Below are 22,153 nucleotides of genomic sequence, written 5' to 3'. Positions count from 1 at the left end.
TTTATCAGCTGTTTGGACTCTCATTCTGATGGCACCCATTAACTCCAGAGGATCCATTGGTGAGCAAGTGATGGAATGCTGCATTTCTCCAAATCTGTTCCATTGTAGAAACAAACTCATCTACATCTTTGATGACCTGAGGGTGAGTACATTTTCAGCAAATCTTCATATTTAGGTGAACTTTTCCCTTTGAGCTAGCTACTTTCAGCAGTAGGAACTGAACGTCCTGCGCTGTACTTACGGCTTGGGCTGCTCCTCAGTGGGGGACTTTGACTGGGGCTGAAGAACATTACTAACCAGCTCAGTGATTCCACTGAATGGGTTCCACCTGTTCAGACAAGCATAGCAACATCAAGTGGTGGGATCTGAGGAATGTGTTTCTCTCTCTCTTCCTCTAACTCTTCACATTTGGGAGGACGACACCAAGGAATTCTAAAACATTTTGTTGAACGGTGTTGTAATGCTTGACTGCAACTGTTTGCATGTCAAATCTACCTTTTAGGTAGTAATATGTTCACTTTTGGTACTAATATGTACCTTTAAGGTACCAATATGGAGCCTTTAGGTACAAAAGTGTAGCTTTTGAAAAGGTACTGCCCCGGTGACAGCATTTGTACCTTTATTTCTCAGAGTGTAGCTGTTAATTTCTGTATTTAAAGAAATAGTTCATCTTAAAATGAAAATGCATCATTTACTTTCATGTAACTGCAAACCTGAACACAAAAGGGGATGTTGAACAGACTGTTTATGGTGCTCTTTTTCAACTTGGATATTTCCTTTTGTGCTTCAAAAAAAAAAAAAACAGTCCAACAGGTTTGGTTCTATGGTTCAAAAGTTTGGAGTTTGTTTATTTATTTATAAATTATTATTATTATTATTATTATTTTTTTTTTTTTTTTTTTTTTTTTTTTAGCAAGGATTCATCAATTGACCAGAAGGGTCATCTGAAAAAAAAATGTCATGGTTTACGCAAAAATAAATTTACATTAAAATAATTTTACAAATAAAAAAATATATATCAGAATTAAAAACACTAGCATGTTTCTAACATGATCATCATGTTGTTAGCATGTTTCTAACATATGTGTTTAGCATGATTAGCATGTTACTAGCATATAGCTTGAGCTTAGCAAGTTGTTAGCATGTTTTAGCATGATTAGCATGTTTAGCATGATTACCGTGTTACTAGCATATAGCTAGTGAGCTTAGCAAGTTGTTAGCGTGTTTCTAGCATGATTAATATATTGCTAGCATGATTAACATTTTGTTAGCATGTTTGTAACATGATTAACATGTCAATAGCGTGTTGCTAGCATGTTGATAGCATTTTGTTAACATCAATACCATTTTGCTAGCATAAGCAAGGCACTAGCTTGTTTCTAACATGATTAGCATGTTGTTAACATATTTCTAGCATGTTTCCAACATGTTTCTAACATGATTAGCATGTTTACTACCGTGTAGCTAGCATGATTAGAATGCCACTAGCACGATTAGCATACTACTAGCATGATTAAAATTCTGTTAACATGTTTTAACATGACTAAAATGTTGTTAGCATGTTGTTAACATGTTTCTAGCCTAAATAACATGTTGTTTGCATGTTTCTAGCATGATTAGCATGTTGTTAGCGTGTTTCTAGCATGATTAGCAAGTTATTAGCATTTTACTGGTATGTTGGTACCATGATTAGAATGTCGCTAGCAGGATGTTAGCATTAATAGCCTGTTGCTAGCATGATTAGCAAATTACTAGCATGTTTCTAGCATGATTAGCATGTTTCTAGCATGTTTGTAACATGATTAACATGTCAATAGCGTGTTGCTAGCATGTTGTTAACATGATTAGCAAAGCACATGTTTTCAACATGATTAACATGTTGTTAGCATGTTTCTAACATGATTGGCATGTTACTAACGTAGCTAGCATGATTAGAACGTCCCTAGCATGATGTTAGCATTACTAGCATGATCAGCAAGTTACTTACATGTTGTTAACATGTTTTAGCCTAATTAACATGCTGTTAACATGTTTTTAGCATGATTAGCAAGTTATTAGCATGTTTTTAACATGATTAGCCTGTTACTAGCATGTTGCTAGCATGATTAGAATGTCGTTAGCAGGATGTTAGTGTTAGTAGCCTGTTGTTGGCATTATTAGCAAGTTACTAGCATGTTTCTAGAATGATTAACATGTTGTTAGCATGTTTTAACATGATTAGCCTGTTACTAGCATGATTAGCATGTCATCAGCATGTTTCTAATATGAATAGCCTGTTACTAGCATGTTGCTAGCATGATTAGAATGCCGTTAGCATGATGTTAGTGTTAGTAGCCTGTTGTTGGCATGATTAGCAAGTTACTAGCATGTTTCTAGCATGATTAGCATGTTGTTAGCATGTTTTAACATGATTATCCTGTTATTAGCATGTTGCTAGCATGATTAGAATGTCGTTAGCAGGATGTTAGTGTTAGTAGCCTGTTGTTGGCATGATTAGCAAGTTACTAGCATGTTTCTAGCATGATTAGCAAGTTATTAGCATGTTACTTGCATGATTAGCATGTTGTTAGCATGTTTTAACATGATTATCCTGTTATTAACATTGTTGCTAGCATTATTAGAATGCCGTTAGCAGGATGTTAGTGTTAGTAGCCTGTTGTTGGCATGATTACTAGCATTTTTATAGCATGATTAGCGAGTTATTAGCATGTTACTAGCATGATTAGCATGTTTTTAGTATGTTTTAACGTGATTAGCCTGAAGTTTGAGTTTCAAAATTCTATTTATTGAGTTTGAATAGTGTTGGCTCATTTGAACATTCCGTCAATGTAAGTCTATGGGATTTTTCCCAGTTTTAATCGTCATTTTTAGGAAAACCGTAAGTCCAATCAGATAGAAAAGATTTAGCAACTGGAGTCAGACCAGTCTGAAGATCTGGGCTGAGTTTGGAGTTTGTAGAGTTAGGGTGTACTCACACTAGGCACGGTTGCCATGAACCGGGCCCGAGTACGATTGTCCCCCCTCCCCACTCCCCCACTGGCCTGCACTCACATAGGGTTTCAGCATTCGTGCCAGAGCACGCTTACGTCATTATGGTTTGACGGTTTCAGGATAAACAGGAAGAGCGGCGCTCTCGCTGAACGCAATTTAGTCCATCGCTCTTTTTAATTTGTGGATAGTAATTTTGCGTCGTTTGTTCCGCGGTGGTCCACAGCCTATTGTTAAACATGTCTATCGCCTTTCTGGCACGAAATTTTTCGCGCAATCGTGCTGTTTTTATGGGGAGGTTTGCAAGGTACCAGCTGAAGTGCAGCAAGGACTTTGCAGCTTTGATTATGGACTATAAAAACGCTGATTACCTCGCAAAAACGCGACATCACGCGTCCTGTTCCGTGCTCCAGCACGGTTAGCGCTCACACTGCATGCAAACCGCGCCCGAGTCCAACTGAACCGTGCTCTGGCCCACCTCTTCCAAGCGGGCCAGGGCCGGCTAAACGAGCCGCGCCCGGGCACGGTTCGGAGCACTCACACTAGTCAAACGAACCGCGCTTTGGTGGTCAAACGCACTCGGGCACGGTTCAAACTGCCTAGTGTGAGTACACCCTTAAAGCTCCAGGAAGACTAGCAGTCAGAAATGTTAGTCTCAGAAGAATAATAACTGTAAGGAGGAGGACAGTAGTGCTGTATTACTGGAGCATTATGGAAAAGCAGCTGATCATCTACATGGATCTACACATGGATCACTACAGCAACAGAAATGTGCTACAGTATGGACTATACAAAGGTTAGTAGGGTGACAAAGCAGGAACAGTTTCAGCAGAAGCATTGAGTTAAGAAAAGTAGAGGTGATGCTATACAAGTGTACCAACTATAGGACATCATAGAGCCAAATAACTGATCACAGGTCAGCTCTGAGGGATGTGTCACAGACAGCAAAGGGTGGAAAAGGAAGGTTGAGAGCTCAAAGTACACTAGAAGAGTTGTCTTGTACTCACTGAGCTGGTTGGGGCTTTGTGTCTTCTTTAGGAGGTTCCCTAAAAAGACATGTTCAACAGCTCAGCAACACACACAAGGCAAAACAACAGACATAAATCAAACAATGACAAAGCAGAAACAAATTAAATCAAGGCATAAATTAAAGGGAGAGTTCACACAAAAATGATTCTATGATTTACTCGCTCTCAAAGCATCCTAGGTTCATCCTTCAGACGAATACAATCTGAGTTATATTAAAAAGCTCTTCCAAGCTTTATAATGGCAGTGAATGGCCATTGAGATTTTGTAGTCCAAAAAAGTGCATCCATCCATCATAAAAAGTACTCCACATTTTCCTACACAAACGCATTGATTTGCTTCAGAAGGCCTTTATTTACCTCCTGGAGCTGTGTGGAGCACTTTTTATGATGGATGGATGCACTTTATTGGCCTTCAAAATCTCAACACCCATTCACTACCATTATAAAGCTTGGAAAAGCCAGGACATTTTTATTATAACTCTGATTGTATTCATTTGAAAGAAGAAAATCATATATACCTCGGATGGTTTGAGGGTGAGTAAATCATGGGGTAATTTTCATTTTTGGGTGAACTACCCCTTTAAGTCAGAAAACTAAAATTAGAAAATAAATATTAGGGCTGCCAAATTAATGACTTATTAAAAGTTTTGACTTATTAAATATTAAATTATTATTGTAAATTCAAAATGTAAATTATTAATAATAATATTATTATTTTTTAATAATATATTAATAAAATCACATATCATGCTATTTATTGTCATTTTAATAAATAAAATAAAAAATAAAATAAAGTAATAAAAATGTTAAATGCACTACATATGATTTTTTGTTTCTGCCATTAAAATGTAAAGAACAATAAATCTTAAAAATAGAAATATTTTTGGTAATTTCGGCACATTATTCTCAGCTTTTATTGTTAGTATTATTTCTTATGCATCTGTTGATCATTTTAAATATGTTACATATAAAATATGCTATATAAATAAACTTGACATGCTTGTATTTTGATACAAATTTGATCAATTTCAGCATCTGAGGAGAAGTAACTCAAGAAAATAAGATCAATTTATTGGCAGCCCTAATAAAAACATGTATGATTATAAAAATAAGCATAAATGAATATAAAAAGACAAAAATACATAAACCAACATGAATATGAAAATCATATAATAAACCATTTTAACATAAGGAAAATAAATCATATATAATGAGAGGAACTGAACTGTTTTGCCTTATGTGACTTTTGGTATTGTATGTAACATGCTATAATATTAATTTTTAATCTAAAGACCTTCTGTGTAAAATCCCGCTAATGATAATAAGCAAAACACACTTGAATGACTTAAATATACTGCCTAATTAACACATTGCGTATCTGAGAAATCCTAAAATTTCCAACATCAGTTTAACTTGAAATCCACAGATCTCCATACCCACAATGCTCAGCAAACAGTAGCATACTAACACACCTCTCATGATTTTTGTTGCATACAGTATGCGTTCCATACACAAAATTATACTATTTTTTCTGTTTGCATGCTGTTGCCATAATGTAGTATACAACCAGGATGCACTGCATAAAAAAACACCATATCCCACAATGCAATGTGCTTGATGTGAAATGTAAAAATGTTGCATTACAAAACAGTGTGTTCATAATTAAGATAATACATTAAAATAATATGGTAAAACACACAAATTTGCAATATCAAGCAGCAAAAACGAGCCGTTTTGTACAGCTAAAAATGGACGCGGATGAAACCAGAAACAAACCCATAAAATATACAAATAGCCACACACACTCTTACGGAAAAAATAAGGTGGATAAAAAAAGTGCAATTTTTGTAAAGTTTGTAATTGTATCAGAATGTATGGTTAAAATCTGTCAATTTAGTTTTATTTAAGGTAAATCTGCAAAACCTGAAATGTTGCCATTTTGTTACTGTAAATTTCACTTCTTTCTTTTTTTCTTTCTACAGTGCATTGTTTGTTTGGACTTACAAAAGTTATTTCACACATAACTAGATAACAAAACAACAGTTTTTTAATTTTTTAAACCATAACTGCGCTCACTAATGAGTGACACTAACATAGAATAGTACAATTTAAAATATTTAATGCTGCATAATGTGTACTGTTTTTAAACCATGTGCAAGAATATAAAACAATCACATAATCACACACAAAAAATGCATATAGATATGCAAAAATGCATGCATGTATACTCTAGAGTCTGTATAAAAAGTAGTATATTTGTAGGCAGTGTTTTAAGAGAGCCAATGAGCATAGGTTACTATAAGTGTTAATCCTGTTGCACAACATCTTCACACAACAGACCTGAAATAAGACTCTCTACTTGAGACTGAGATCTCATAAATCTCACACACAGAGATGTGTTTGTAGCATTATGGGGGGAAATGAAATTTATGCTGTCATATGGAGAAAATGTATGGTCAAAGAGCAGTGTGCAGTGGAAACCCTAGTGTACAATAGGCTTGTCCAGATAAACACTGTGTCTCTCCAAACAGGTAAAGAGATTATAAGCTGTGATCAGCCAATCAGCAGCGGCGCTTCCAAATGCCGACACTGAGTCCTAATGCAGCTCAGACACAGAGATCAAGTGCACTTACACTACTGTAGCATCATTCAGACTGTAGCACTACTCTTACTGCTTCTGCAATATGCAATATTTATATGTGTACAGGATGTGCACTCTGCATGCATGGAATACCCGCATGATATAGTTCTTCAAACTAGCATGCAGTAAACAGCAAATACTGCACCATATGCAATAAGCAGTACAAAAATGAATATTGCATTTAGGGCCTATACACATCTTGAGTCGTCTTTACGCACCATATTGCCATGTTCATTAGAAGGGGGTGTTCCAATACTTTTGGCAATATAGTGTATATCATAAGCCCCTAGTCCCCCCCCCCCCCCCCCCCCCCCTTAGCTCTTGCTAACCTTCTGTAATTGTTGTATATGAGTACCTCAGTTGTCCTCAGTGTGAAAAGATGGATCTCAAAATCATACAGTCATTGTTGGAAAGGGTTCAAATACACAAAAATGCTGGAAAACGAAAGAAGTTGTGGGATCTGATTTTTCAGAAGAACAGCAGGCAGTTTAACTGTTCAGGACAAACAAGGGACTCATGAACAACTATCACTGAAAAAACAGTTTTGATATAAAAGATGTTTACATATAGTCCACAAGAGAAAATAATAGTTCAATTTATAAAATTGACCCTGTTCAAAAGTTTACATACACTTGATCCACAGCTGTGTTTTTTCATTTAGTGATATTTGTTCATGAGTCCCTTGTTTGTCCTGAACAGTTAAACTGCCTGCTGTTCTTCAGTAAATTCCTTCAGGTCCCACAAATTATTTGGTTTTTCAGCATTTTTGTGTATTTGAACCCTTTCCAACAATGACTGTATGATTTTGAGATCCATCATTTGACACTGAGAACAACTGAGGGACTGATATGCAGCTATTACAGAAGGTTCAAACGCTCACTGATGCTCCAGAAAGAAAACATGATGCATCAAGAGTCAGGGGGTGAAAACTTTTGAACAAAATGAAGAAGTTTTTCTTATTTTGCCTAAATATCATATTTTGTCATTTAGCAGTGCCTTCAAAAGCTACAATAGATACTTACATGTTTCCCAGGAGACAAAATAAGTAAAATTTACCCTGATCTTCAAAGCGTTTTCATCCTCTGGCTCTTAATGCATGATTTTTCCTTCTGGAGCATCAGTGAGCATTTGAACCTTCTGTAGTATTTGCACATGAGTCCCTCAGTTGTCCTAAGTGTGAAAAGATGGATCTCACAATCATACAGTCATTGTTGGAAAGGGCTCAAATACACAAAAATGCTGAAAAACCAAAGAATCTGTGGGACCTGAAGGATTTTTCTGAAGAAAAGCTGACAGTTGATTGTTCAGGACAAACAAGACACTCATGAACAACCATCACTAAACAAAAAAACACAGCTGTGGATCATTCAGGTAACAACATAGTATTAAGAATCAAGGGGATGTAAACTTTTGAACATTGAGTCATTTTTATAAATTCAGCTATTCTCTAAACATCTTTCATGTGAAATATCTTATCTAACACAGTTACACTCTCTCATACATGCTAAAACACATCCGCCTGGCCAGATCAAGTCAGACACAAATGTTTGAATGGAGTGTGAATGAAATATGCCTCTTGGCTTTACTCTGATGAATGTCAGATGACCAGGGACCATTTAAAGCAACAGTAGCGACTGTAGATGAAACTGCAGATCATAGAGCAACTGAATATAGCAATACACAGCCTTCATTATTTCTAAATGTGTTACATAATAATAAACTCACAAATGCAATGCAAATTCATTAAGTGGCTAAGCGTATCTGACCAGGCAGCCAATCACAGAGCAGCTGAATGAATGAACAATTAGTGACATCACTAAACCAGAGGCACAACATTTCCTAATTCTTAAGCGCTGTATTCACTCAGTGTGCCATTTAGAGCAATACCCACAGGCCTGTCTCTCTTCAATCTGTCTTTGTGTGTTATGTCACATTATGACACATTTATGAAGACATGCAGACAAGTCCATTCAAAGTCCAACTCAGAAGCCAATTCAGACTCTGAATATAAAGCTAAAGGCTTTTTGGTTTTTAGACAGACAAGTTTATTTGCCATTTAGCAGACGTGTTTTTCCAAAGCATATTAGGGTGTGCTAATTGCCAAAACTGTCCCACTGGAGCATGCTGGGGTTAAGTGTCTGACCCAAGGGCACAGAGGTGACAGGAGTTTTCCAGTAATTCATTTCATAAGTGACTCTACCTGACACCAAACCAGCAACAGTTACATTACCAGACCAGAGTCTGAAACACAGCAGTTACTAGACATAACAGACTCAATCCCAGCATAGACGAAGTGTGCATTGCATTTGGTTGCATTAGGTTTGCATTGCACTTGTAGACATATGCACCATATACAGTGCCTTGCAAAAGTATTCATATTCATAATTCACATTTTGTTTCTCATACACCATAATGACAAAGCACACAACAGGTTAGTAACAACTTTGCAAATTTATTAGAAATAAAAAACTGAAAAGATCCCGTTGCATAAGTAAGTCGTGAGGTCAAGATAACTGTCTGTAGAGCTCAGTGACAGGTTTGTGTTAAGGCAATGATCTAGGGAAGAGTTCAGAAAAACATCTGCTGCATTGAAGGTTCACAGAAGCATGTAGCCTCCATTATCCATAATGAAAGACAATTGGAACAACTAGGACTCTAGAAAATGTCTGCCAGCCCTCATCTAAGCTGACAGAGCTTGAGAGGTGAAAAGGTGAGGCAAAGAATGGCAGATAATTGCCAAATGCAGGTGTGCAAAGCTTGTCACATCATACCCAAAAAGACTTGAGGCTGTAAAGGTGCTTCAACTATGTACTGAGTTAAGGGTATGAATACTTATGCAATGTACTTATTTCAGTGTTTTATTTTGAATAAATTTGTACAATTTGCAAATCTGGTTTTTGCTTTGCCATTATTATGGTGTATGGAGTGTAAATTGATGTGGGGGAAACTAATTTAGAGTAGTTTAACATAATGCTGCAACAACAAAATGTGAAAAAAAAAAATGAAACGGTATGAATACTTTTGCAAGGCACTGTAGCTAGATGTCCAGAAAATTAGGGCAAAATACATAGAAATAGGGCACAATGTGATGTATTAATTTGAAAGAACTGTCCATATTTATTTTCTAACTTTATTTGTGTTTTAGAGTTAAGGGTGTTCGTAAAATTAATGAGCTGCCAGTGCTTTTTCCGTTATTTATTTCTTACAGATATTTATTTATCCACAAATAATTACAGAGAACACATTGAATCAAAGGAGAAGTCCGGTGTGATATTGACCTAAAGTGTGTTGAATCATGATACCGAGTGTAAACTTACCTTCCATAGCTCATCTCAGCTGGTCCCCTGCACTCCGAAATCTGGCGCTAGTTAGCCGATGCTAACAACAGGTTGTTGATGAGGGTGAATAGGGCATCGGACTAGCCATGTAAATAAATCACTGTTTTACACCATTTACGAGGCACAAAGTAGCTCCACACTTCATTGGTAGACTTCCAAGGGCCCTGACATTTAAAACGAGACATTGAGAACTTTGAAAAAGCACTGGTAGTTTATTTACGAGAAGATTTATACAGACATTAGCTTTAGGAAATTTGCTGTTTGCCGCCATCTTGAATTTAGTCACGATAAGTCGAGTGTCGAGCAGGAAGGAAGTCTACTAATGAAGTGTGGAGCTACTTTGTGCCTCGTAAATGGTGTAAAACATTTATTTACAAGGCTAGTCCGATGCCCGATTCACCCTCATCAACAACCTGTTGTTAGCATCGGCTAACTAGCGCCAGATTTCGACTGCAGGGGACCAGCCGAGATGAGCTATGGAAGGTAAGTTCACACTCGGTATCATGATTCAACACACTTTAGGTCAATATCACACCTTTAAACATGAAATTGTGAAATAGAATATCTCAAATTGTATTTTATTGTAAAATGTACTTTAATAATATTTTAACTTTTTTTTTACATTGTAGTAAACTAAATGTAAGTAGTCTCATAAAATAAAAACAATAAAAATTAAATTGCTTTATTATTTATGTTTTTAATTGCTCAGACAAATAAGTACACTTGTAATTTTAATTGAGCTTATTACAAAAATAATATACTTTAAAAAGAGTACACAGTTACACTTCAAATGCTCAACTGCATGTACGCAAGTTTTTGAACGGTAAGATTTTTTTTTTTTTTTTTATATATGTCTCTTCTGTTCACCAAGCCAAGTACAGCAAAAACAGTAACATTTTGAAGTATTTTGTATATTTAAAATATCTATTTGTTTTTAAATATATTTTAAAATGTAATTTCTTCCTGTGGTTTCAAAGCTGATTGTTTTAGCATCGTTACTTCAGTCACATGATCCTTCAGAAATCATTTGCTGCTCAAAAAAAACATTTATTATTATTATTATTATGTTGAAAACATCTTAAAGCAAAATTAAACTCACGCCAAGCTTTTGAATGGTATAGTGTATAATGCTACAAAAGCTTTTTATTTTAAATAAATGCCGATCATTGGATCATCATTTCATCAAAGAATCGCAAAATCAAAAAATGCAAATCAGCATATTGGAATGATTTCTGGAGGATCATGTGACACTGAAGACTGGAGTAATGATGCTGAAAATTTAGCTTTGATCACAGGAATAAATTACATTTTAAAATATATTCAAATAGAAAGCAGTTATTTTAAATTGTAAAAAATATTTCACAATATTACAGCTTTTGCTGTATCAAATTTGGATCAAATAAATGGAGACTTGGTGAGCAGAATAGACTTTAAAAATCATTAATCTTACTGTTCAATAACTTTCGACTGGTAGTGTACTTGCAGTATTACAGAAATATAATACTTTAAAAGAATATACTGAAATGTGAACTGAATGTAATGTTTCAGACACGTTATTAAATTAAGTTTATAGTATTGTTTAATCTATTTAGGATATTTCTGTCATTTTAAAACCTAAGCCGCTTGTTTACACTCAAGTTGATATAAATAGCTTATAGCTGACTCTGCAAAATTAACCTGGTAACCACAAACAGTTTCAAAAACTAAATGCACTAACATCTGTATTCAACAAGGGATGAGTTTTCCAGCCATCAGAAGTTTATCAGAGCACGACAGTGTTTCACAAACCCAGCAGACACATCTTAAAACAGAGAGTATGTGTGAGACTTCAGCACTACTGTTATCAAAACAGACAAGCAGAGACGAAGATACAAACTCTAACAGGTTGCAGTGGCTCTGCACTTACTTGATTAATACTTAACCAGCACTTGACTGACTTAGCAAAAACTCTCTAATCTATATAAAAAGCCCCATTTTTCCATAGATCATCACTCTGAGCACTTAACACTCAGGAGTGCGCAAGATACAGACGTATCTGCCAGAAAGCACAGTGTCACCTCAGATGGCCGTTTGTGTGCTGCTCTTTTAACACACTCTGCCAAAACAGATTTCAACATCAGCTGCTGATATTAGCGATATGCAAAATGATTCAATAACAGCGTGATGGAGCAGTTTTTTAATTTGCATTTCCTATATTTACACATGCAATAGCTAAAAATTGTTGAACTTTTAAGGTTTTGTTCAAGCAAAAATGAAGATATTTTCACAAAAGACGATATTTTAAAGAATGTCGGTAACCAAATATTTGATGGTTGCCATTGACTTCCATAGTATTTTGGAAGTCAATGGCTACTGCACACTGTTTGGCTGCTAACATTCTTCAAAATATCTTTTTTGTGCTTAACAGAGAAAGTCTCAAACTGGTTTGGAACAACTTGAGAATTTTGAGTAAACTTTTTTGAGTAAACTGTCCCTTTTAGATGGATCTGTCAATGGATCTTATAAATCCAAATACTACACTCTTAAAAATAAAGGTGCTTCTCGATGCCATAGAAGAACTTTTTTTGTCTAAATGGTTCCATACATCTGAAGTACCTTTCTGTTTCACAAAAGGTTGTTGTGGCGAAAGGTTCTTCAGATTGTGAAAAGGTAAGAAAGAGATGGTTCTTTAAAGAACCTTTGACTGAATGGTTCTTTGTGGAACCAAAAATGGTTCTTCTCTTGCATCGCTTGAAGAACCTTTTAAAGCACCTTTATTTTTAAGAGTGTACCATTAATTCAAGTTGGACTTGAACTTGGAGTAACATAAGAACAAGAAGACACTCTAGAAACTAGACTAGGAAAATCAAGAATCTTAATTACACATTTGTGAGGAAGACAATGATGAACTAAACAGACTAATAAATAATAACACAGCGATCGCATGAAGCCGCGGTATCCAACCCAGATGAGAGAGACTGACATCTGACCAGTGGCACAAGCCTTACAAAACTGTGTCAAACAAGTTCATGTCAGGTGGCGATACAGCCATAGACAGAGATTAAGTTCATTTATAGTCAAGAACTTCAATACAGCCTCTCCAACTGAATAAAGCAGACATTTGCACAACATCAATGATTCCTCATGCGGTTTGTTATGGGAAATATGCTGTTTAATTTTATACATCACTAGTATAGTATTTTTAATTTTAGGTTACATTTTATTTTATGGTGTTATTCTTACAGTGTACTTAAAGGTGCCATAGAATGCATTGATACAATATTTTAAATTGTTCTCTAAAATCTACATAGAAGGTATATGGCATAGGAAAGGGCAAAAATTCTCCAGAAACGGTTTTACAGGTCCATTTACAACCCTAGGATTTGTCCCTAGAATGAAACAGTCTGTTATTACCTTATTTGGAAGGTTCATGAATAATAATGATGAGCTCTGCTCTGATTGGCTGTTTCACAGAGCGGCTGTCACAGGAAGGAAACACATGGAGGAAAATATATATTTAATTACGGAACTCAAGCCGTAACACTTAAACACTTAAAATGCGGGGCATTGAAACTGCCTTTTTGAATGCACGATAATGTTTTACTTTCACTTTTGAGTAAATGTCATGTAATATATGTCATGTCCATATACAGAACTATTGTTATTCAACTATGCCAAGGTAAATACAGTTTTACATTCTATGGCACCTTTAAACTAGGGATGGGAATCTTCAGGCACTTCATGATCCAATCCGATTCCAATTCTGGGAGTCAGGATCCGATTCCAAAACGATTCTTGATCTACATTTTTTCCCCAATTAATTCTTCTGCTGTGCAAATACATCTTTACAACTTTACATTTTGACAAAATGTAAAATTGCTGTTTCTATGCTTTTTGTTTATAGTTGGAATCTCTGTATGTCAGTACTGCCTTCTTAAAAGTAGGGGTGTGAATCTTCACTGGTTTCACAATTCAATTTAATTACAAAGTCTGTCAGTGCGCGAGTTTCGTGCATTTAATAGTGCTGCATTCCAAATGGCATAAGTGAAGCCAGATCTAAAGTAAAACACGGCGGGTGAAAGCACACACTGTCAAGCAGTGCACACGTGTCTCACAGTTTAAATTCTGTTCAATGAAGCCCAAGGTTTGCCCCTTTTGGATCCTTTTGTGAACTAGTCCTAGGTTTTTCACCCAATCAGAACCAAAAGTGCAGAAAGAATCTCTGGAGAGCAAATATCAATAATTATCAAAAAAAGTCAAACCTTGACGCACTGTCGCATAGGAACACCAAAAATTTTGAAAGGGGCAGGGCCACTTTTAGTAAAATGCATATAACTCCTGAAGAGAATGAGATATCTTTAGCAAACTCAGGACACTTATGAAAGAGATCAATCTGATGCACTGGAAAAAAAAACATGAAGCTTGGCCACTTGATGAGGCTATAAGACAGAAAAAAAAACATAAAAATGAAAATTTCTACGCAACTATTTGTCCTATCAACATGAAAATCGCTGTGCACAGTCTTGGTCTAAAGCACCACAAGGACATTTACGTATCTCAAAAAAATATGGCCGCCATTGACGATGAATTTTTAGCACCTATTAGACATGATTAAAGGAGGCTGATTGGAATGAAACTCGGAGGGTCTGTTTAAATTACGGCCCCAAAGGTCTGTGAGATATGTAAAAGAAATTGGCCACTGATGGGGTGATATTGTATCATATGACAGAACTCCTCATTTCGGACAACTTAGCCTCTAAAACCACAGCTGTCAATCAAATCTTTTGTTAAAAAACGACTTTTTCATAGCCTAGAATCTAGACGCGCCCCTAGCGGCAGCAAATTACATTTGATTCCAAGGGCAGTCTAGTTACTCTCCGTTCACTTGAGATTTCTAAAATTCCAAAATCGACCGGGCCAATCACGAGTCGGTGGGCGGGTCTAACATGATGACGACTGACGTGCGACCATAAGTTCCGTCAGACATTCTCTGGTTCTGTGAATTACGCGTGAGAGATTTCTTTCGAATCGGCTTTGGCCGCCACTCTGAAAGACTTGAAGTTAAGCTTTTCTCTGAGAAAAGAACAAGAAACTGCACTGAGGTCGTTCTTACAAAAGAAGGATGTATTTGGAGTTTTGCCAACTGGATATGGCAAAAGTTTGATCTACCAGCTAGCTCCGCTGGTGCAAAAACCCATGGGACTCTGACTACGTCACCTTCTTCGCTGCTCTGATTGGTTGTAGCGCTATCCTATTGCGTGGAAAGACAACCGTTTATCCCACCCCTTCCGGTTGAGCCCTGTCTATGGAGAGTGCCCAGACCCTACATTTATGTGGGTCTGGCTCGTCAGGCTAACTTTTTCACTCAATCTGGAAAAAAATCACTGCAGTACAATTCTTTAGACTCTTTAGGTTAATATTCATCCAAAAATGTTGAAATTTGCCTTTTGGGAAGCTATGAGGTCATTTAGAAAAGGGGCCTGTCTGAATTTACCCAAAAATCCTCTGAGGCCTAAAGGAAACTCAAAACTTCATGAAACCTGAGCACATGCGACAGGTGATTCTAAACAAGCATGCAAAGTTTTAAGGAGATCAGACCACAGCTGGTGCTACGACAGTCATAAACATTACAAAACATAATATTTCTATGGTATATTACCTGTATTTGGCTCGCTACGTAATGTCTTTTTTCATATGTGCTTAAATGCCTTAAAGTGCTTGAACCCCGATAATATATTTATGCATGTTTTTTTTTTTTTTTTTTTTATAACTAAGTACATGTAACATGAGTAATGATGTACAATAGTAATAGTGACAAGAGCACCATTAATAAGAGAGAAAGCACATACTAATACAACAGCTTGTTGCATTTCTCATTTGTAAGTTGCCTAGAATAAAAGTGTCTGCTAAATGAATGAATGTATATGTAAACATAGCAATTACTCATGTGGAGTATTTGGGAAATCTCACTTAAAGTTGATATGTGTCCAAAATGAACAAGAAGGTTTCAAAAGCTGTTTTCACTCCTCATGCTCAGTAGTTACTCTGGCACATTTGAGTCTGGCAGTAAACACATTGATTTTTAAGCTATCACTGTCCCGTTATACTTTCACCACAACAACAGTGTGAACAGATCATTTAGGGTGGAAGTGAAAATCTCAAACATATGCACACATACTGTTCAAAATGTTCAAAAGAAGACAAAGACGTCTCTTCTGCTCACCAAAGCTGCATTTATTTGATCAAAAATGCAGTAAAAATTCTAAAATCTGCTATATTATTACAGTTTAACATAAGTGTTTTCTACATATACGAAAATGTGTTAAAATGCAATTTATTTATGTGATGCAAAGCTGAATTTTCAGTCTTTAGTGTCACATGATCTTTAAGAAATCATTCTAATATGCTGATTTGCTGCTTAGGAAACATCAATTATCAATTTTTTTAAAAGTTGTGCCATGATATATGATATATTTGTGACTCTGGACCACAAAACCAAAACTAAGAATGCATTGTATGGGTCAAAATTATCAATTTTTCTTTTATGCCAAAATATCATTAGGATATTTAGTAAAGATCATGTTCCATGAAGATATTTTGTAAATTTCCTACTGTAAATATATACATTTTTTGATTAGTAATATGCATTGCTAAGAACTTAATTTGAACAAATGTAAAGGCGATTTTCTCAATATTTCGATTTTTTTGCACCCTCAGATTGCAGATTTTGAAATAGTTATATCTTTGCCAAATGTTGTCCTATCCTAACAAACCATATATAAAAAGGAAAGCTTACTTATTCAGATATTAGATGATGTATAAATGTAAATTTCAGAAAAATTGACCCTGTATCAAAAAAATGTGACTCTGAACTTTGTGGTTCAGAGTCACATTTTTTTATCCTTTGATGAATTATATTCAAAAGAATAGCATTGATTTGAAACAAAAAATGTTTAGTAGCATTATAAATGTATTTACTGTCACTTTTGACCAATTTAATGCATCCTTGCTTTGAACTTTGAACAATACTATGTCACAATAAACAAACTAAACTAAACTATTTCAGCAATAACCCAGACATGTTGGCATTATGCAAAATGTTTAGCGATCCATGATATGGCTTATCAGAAACATGAACTTTGAATAACCAGTCTGATCTGCCAAAACAAACATGTAATAAACACCATCTCAAGGCATCAAAACACAGCAGTATCCCAACAGTACAGTACACTCTGAATGTGTGAGAGACGAGACTGCAGTCGCGCACATCCACTGAATTGCATTTTTTTATTAGGTGATAATACAAGACAAATGATTTGACGTGAGCATTGGAGGTGAGCTACACCAGTTTTCAGTTTGTTAGTTCATAAGAGAAAAGTCTGAGTTTTCTATCAACAGACAGGCGCGTGGCAGAGGTGTAGCGCAGCTGAAGCTCTCGCTGTTTGGCAGTGAGGCCGGTCAGGTGGCCTACAAACAGACGTGAGCGGAGCACTGGCACAGCACTGGCGGTTCACTGGGTTCAGTCCAGCCCTGGAATGTGGAGCCAACTGGGCCACTCCAGTAAATAATATGTCTACTCTCTTTCTAAACACCGCATCTCAGAGCAAATAATGGCAAGAAGCAAAACCAGAGTGCGAGGCTGCTAGATAAACAGATGCTTAATTATGGGATCGCTGAAATAAATGTTTAAAAATCTTTCCAGTGCCTTGAGCCATTAAGCATTTTGTGGATAAATGTGGATAAAATCATCAATTCTCAGCATTCCATTTGTCTCTAGTATGTCAAAGTCTAGTGTGTTTGTACAGAAATAACAGATGACTGTAACAGAGTGGACTCTAGGTTATGAGTAGTTTATGATCATGTGACTCTATGAATGAAACGTTCGGCTGCTCTTGATTCCTTTGAAGCAGAAGATGAACTTTCATGCATGCTGGAACACATGATCACCAGGTTTCATACAAACTCACTCAGATCAAAAGCTACAGACAGTCAAACATATTTTCTTATTCAGGCTTTTTTTAATGCTATCATTATAATTTGTGCTGAAATTTGTGTTAAGCTAGAAAAACAGCAGCATTTTAACTCAACAAGTGCAAATCTTTGAATTCTCGACCAGTGTACACTACTAGTCAAATAGAAGCCTCTTCTGCTCACCAAGCCTGCATTTACTTGATACAAAGTACAGCCAAAGCAGTAATATAGTGAAATATTTTTACTATTTAAAATAACTGCTTTCTATTTGAATATATTTTAAAACGTAATTTATTCCTGTGATCAAAGATGAATTTTCAGCTTTATTACTGCAGGCTTCAGTGTCACATGATCCTTCAGAAATCAGCCAAAATGCTGATTTGCTGTTCAAGAAACATTTTTTTAAATATTATTATTTATTAATATTTAAAACAGATAAAAGCAGAATAAACAGATCCAAAGAACAAAGAGTCACATGATCATAAACTACTCAAAGCTTTGACATTTTACACTATACCATTCAAAAGCTTAGAGTCAGAAAAAAATTATAGAAATTAATACTTTTATTTAGCAAGGATGCTTTAATCAAAAGTGACAATAAAGACATTTATAATGTTACAAAAGATTTTTATTTCAGATAAATGCTGTTCTTCTGAACTTTCTATTCATCAAAGAAGCCTTAAAAAAACTACTCTGCTGTTTTTAACATTAATAATAATAATAATAATAATAATAAAAAATGTTTTTTTTGAACAGCAAATCAGCATATTATAATGATTTCTAAAGGATCATGTGATGCTAAAAATTTTGCTTTGATACCACAGGAATAAATTACATTTTAAAATATATTCAAATAAAAAAACGTTATTTAAAATATTTCAAAATTGTACTGTTTTTGCTGTACTTTGGATCAATTAAATGCAGGCTTGGTGAGCAGAAGACACTTCTTTAAAAAACATTAAAATCTTACTGGTAGTGTAGCCAAAAATAAAATTGCTTACATTTTATTAGTAACCCAGAACTAATGCAGAATCATCTTTGTTACATGCCATAAACTAAAAAAAAAAAGTTTCAATATAATACAAAGTTAAAATGCCAATGTTTAATTTGTTTAAACTACTCTCTCTCTCTCTCTCTTTCTCTCTCTCTCTCTCTCTCTCTATATATATGTATATGTATATATATATATATATATATATATATATATATATATACATATATGAAGAGTTCAGATGCTAAACCTCTAAGTGCCTCTAAATTGTCTTCTACATTTAGCATTTTTCTCAGGCTCCTATGTTTATGTTCAGTAATTTCACTTTGATGGCAATGACAAGAACCTATGTGTATATATGCTTTAGAATTAATAACATTTGTATTAAACAACATACAAGCATTTTGCACCATAAAAAAATTAGATTCAATTTTTCTAAATTATATTTTTATACATACACATTATTATTATTATTATTATTTATTGTTAAGTCTTACTATTTAAATGTTTTCTGTTTTTATGTCAGATATGTATGTATGCATGTATGTACCAAGACCCCCTTAAAAAAACACCACAAATTCCTTGTGTGGGCACACTGGGCGAATAATACTAATTCTGATATGTATATATGTATATGTATATATATATATATATATATATATATATATATATATATATATATATATATATATATATATATATATATAGTGCAGAACAGTACAGAATCTTTGTTTCAATGCAAAAAAAAATGCATTTTTTAAAATTATATAGCAATTTTTATGCTATTAACAGCTTATAGTCTGTCATAAATATGTATTAAACTACAAAATATCAGGGAAAAATACTTTACAAAAATTTAAAATTTAAATTAAAAAATAATACATATACTCAAAACTACAACAAATAAATAATATAGTAACTACACAAGAGCTACAGTTCCAGTGCTGTTTCAGACAGAACTGGAGGAAGTATTGCATGTCACGCTGCTTTCACTGCTCGATATAATGTCTACCACACAGAAGAAAAACAGGTGCACCCTTCCAATTAATAAGGCACGTCAGGCAAACACGAGCACACACACCGACAGACCGAGCTTTCATTCAGCAGCACACACGGCGCTCATGCGTGCTCGGAGTCAGAGAAAACACACATCCGCACCGCGAGTGCGAGCACTGGACAGCGCCGTGGTGCTGAAAACACGGCGCGGGGCTCCCATGGCAACCGCAATCGCGCAAATGTCGCCCCGCTGGGCGTCGCGTTAATGTTTAACGTCTGACCTATTCGACAGCACGCAAACGTGTAGTAATCTCTGGTAAACGGCAGCTGATGGGATTTTTAGCGAAGATGGCGCCCACAGCTAACCCAACCCACCAGAGCCGCGCAGAATGATCACAAGTCAGCCGAAATACTACATCCACACGCGACACGAGCGAGCAAAAGCCGCCAGGCGCGTGACATTGACCCCCACTGACGGCTGTTTTGTCCGAGCCCGTGTCAACAATAGCCTAATATTGACAGTCGACGTAAGCAGACGTATTACATTTCAGCAGACAGTCATGCTGAAAATGACAGGGAGCGCTTTAAAGAGACACATGCAGCCATCATCCGCAAGCCCGCATTGAGCCCTCCTCGCCCCCTGAACACAAGCAGCTGCCTTACTTCAGCATGGACTGCTCTTTCTCATCCTCTTTCTTCTGGCGATCCATAACAGACAGGATGATCTTCCTCTCCTCCTCGGTGAGGTGGCTCAGGTCCGGCATGTCCGGCGGAGCGGGAGCCGCAGGGGACGCGGCCGGGGCTCCCCGAGCTGACATTTTCAGTTGTGGATGCTGCTGAAAGAGCGATGGATGAGCATTAAACGCAGCCTACACATGTGCATTTGTGTTTGTGCGACGCATAACTCTATTGATCTCATCTGAATGGCATTATGATGATGAAGGGAGCAGACAGCTGATGGTTTTATAATAGCTCATCTAACACCTTCACACCCTGCCGGTGTAAGTACATGGCAGATTTAGTGGGACATCATTAGCTGTAATCAATATATATCCCGGTGACAGCATGGGAAACGCGTGTACACAATGTATCTTGTCACGCCGTCTCATAAAAACAAGCATCTTCTGAGAATAAGGTGTGAGAAAACCCTCGGGCTTCTCGCGTTTCCGGGAGCCGAGGGCATCCCAGGCATGCCTGTCGAATATGTGTGTGTGTGTGTGTGTGTGTGTGTGTGTGAAGAGAGAAAACGGGTGCTTGCCTTTTATTTCGCAATCATGGTGAATGCAGTCTAACCCATGGCTGCTGCCGCGTACGGAGAGCTTTTATTGCGGTTGTCGGCGTCCTCGCTTCCGCCGCCTTGCCCGCGATTCCCTCCCGGTTGCTGCTGCTGCTAACTCCAAGAGATTTCTTGAATGCACAAAAATGGATGCGGTAGGGGAAACGGTCCGATAGGAGAGCGAGGCGGAGCGACGGTCTTACGTAGGACAAAGATCAGATGGTCCAGGCGCGCGGGCGGGGGCAGCGGAAGTGCGCGAGCCCGGACACATTCATTGACAGGAGGCGCGAACGGAGATGGAGCTGGAGCTGGGATGCACGCTATGGTGACAAGTCATCAACCAGATTATTTATTTATTTTTGAAATGGTTTATGTCTCAGACTGTGGTGAATACAATTCATTCTGTTAGTTTAAATATTTTTTATTTTATTTATTTCTCTCCTCAGACCTCTTTAGGAAGTACGTTACCTAACTTAATGCCATTGCCATCAAATCATCCACGTGTTCTTGGAAGGACATTATGAAACTAAAAGGCATAACCTAAAACTATGTATTAACTGAGTGGCAGATTATGAATTAAATGTTAAAGTGATATATTTTAACTTTATTGATGGTTACAAGTAAATCACAATATTAGAATGATTTCTGAAGTAATAATACTGAAAATTCAGCTTTTCATCACAGAAATGAATGACATTTTAAAATATATGCACAGAGAAAATGGTTATTTTAAATTGTATTAATATTTCACAATATTACTGTTTCATCTGCATTTTTTATTTAGTTTGGACAGTAAGTTTTTTTTTTATTTGTTTTATTTATATTTAAAGAGATATAACAGTGAGCACATTTACAATCATAAAAGATTTCTAATTCAAATAAACGTTGTTCTTTTAAATTGTATTAATATTTCCCTATTTTTGTCTGTATTTTTTATTTAAAGTT

The 22,153-nt window shown here is 36.1% G+C and overlaps 1 protein-coding gene across 19 annotated transcripts in view; it reads right to left on the bottom strand.

The window, feature by feature from the left end:
- rims2b (regulating synaptic membrane exocytosis 2b) overlaps positions 1–21,408 on the bottom strand; it is a 247,215-nt gene extending 225,807 nt beyond the window's left edge. For 12 of the 19 annotated variants that reach the window (XM_073821676.1, XM_073821684.1, XM_073821685.1 and 9 more), the window contains exons 1-2: positions 21,191–21,408; positions 20,596–20,765 (exon numbers count right to left, since the gene is read on the bottom strand). In XM_073821676.1, the coding sequence (XP_073677777.1) occupies positions 20,596–20,750 (155 nt within the window). In that variant the 5' untranslated portion in view covers positions 20,751–20,765; positions 21,191–21,408. The remainder of the gene's footprint in view (positions 1–20,595; positions 20,766–21,190) is intronic. The other 7 variants (XM_073821692.1, XM_073821693.1, XM_073821694.1 and 4 more) reach the window with 3 other exon arrangements.
- Positions 21,409–22,153: the final 745 nt, after the last annotated feature.

The sequence above is a fragment of the Garra rufa genome, chromosome 17, assembly GCF_049309525.1.
Source record: "Garra rufa chromosome 17, GarRuf1.0, whole genome shotgun sequence".
Taxonomy (NCBI): domain Eukaryota; kingdom Metazoa; phylum Chordata; class Actinopteri; order Cypriniformes; family Cyprinidae; genus Garra; species Garra rufa.
The sequence above is the reverse complement of the archived record's forward strand: the minus strand, read 5'-3'. Positions and strand labels throughout refer to the sequence as shown.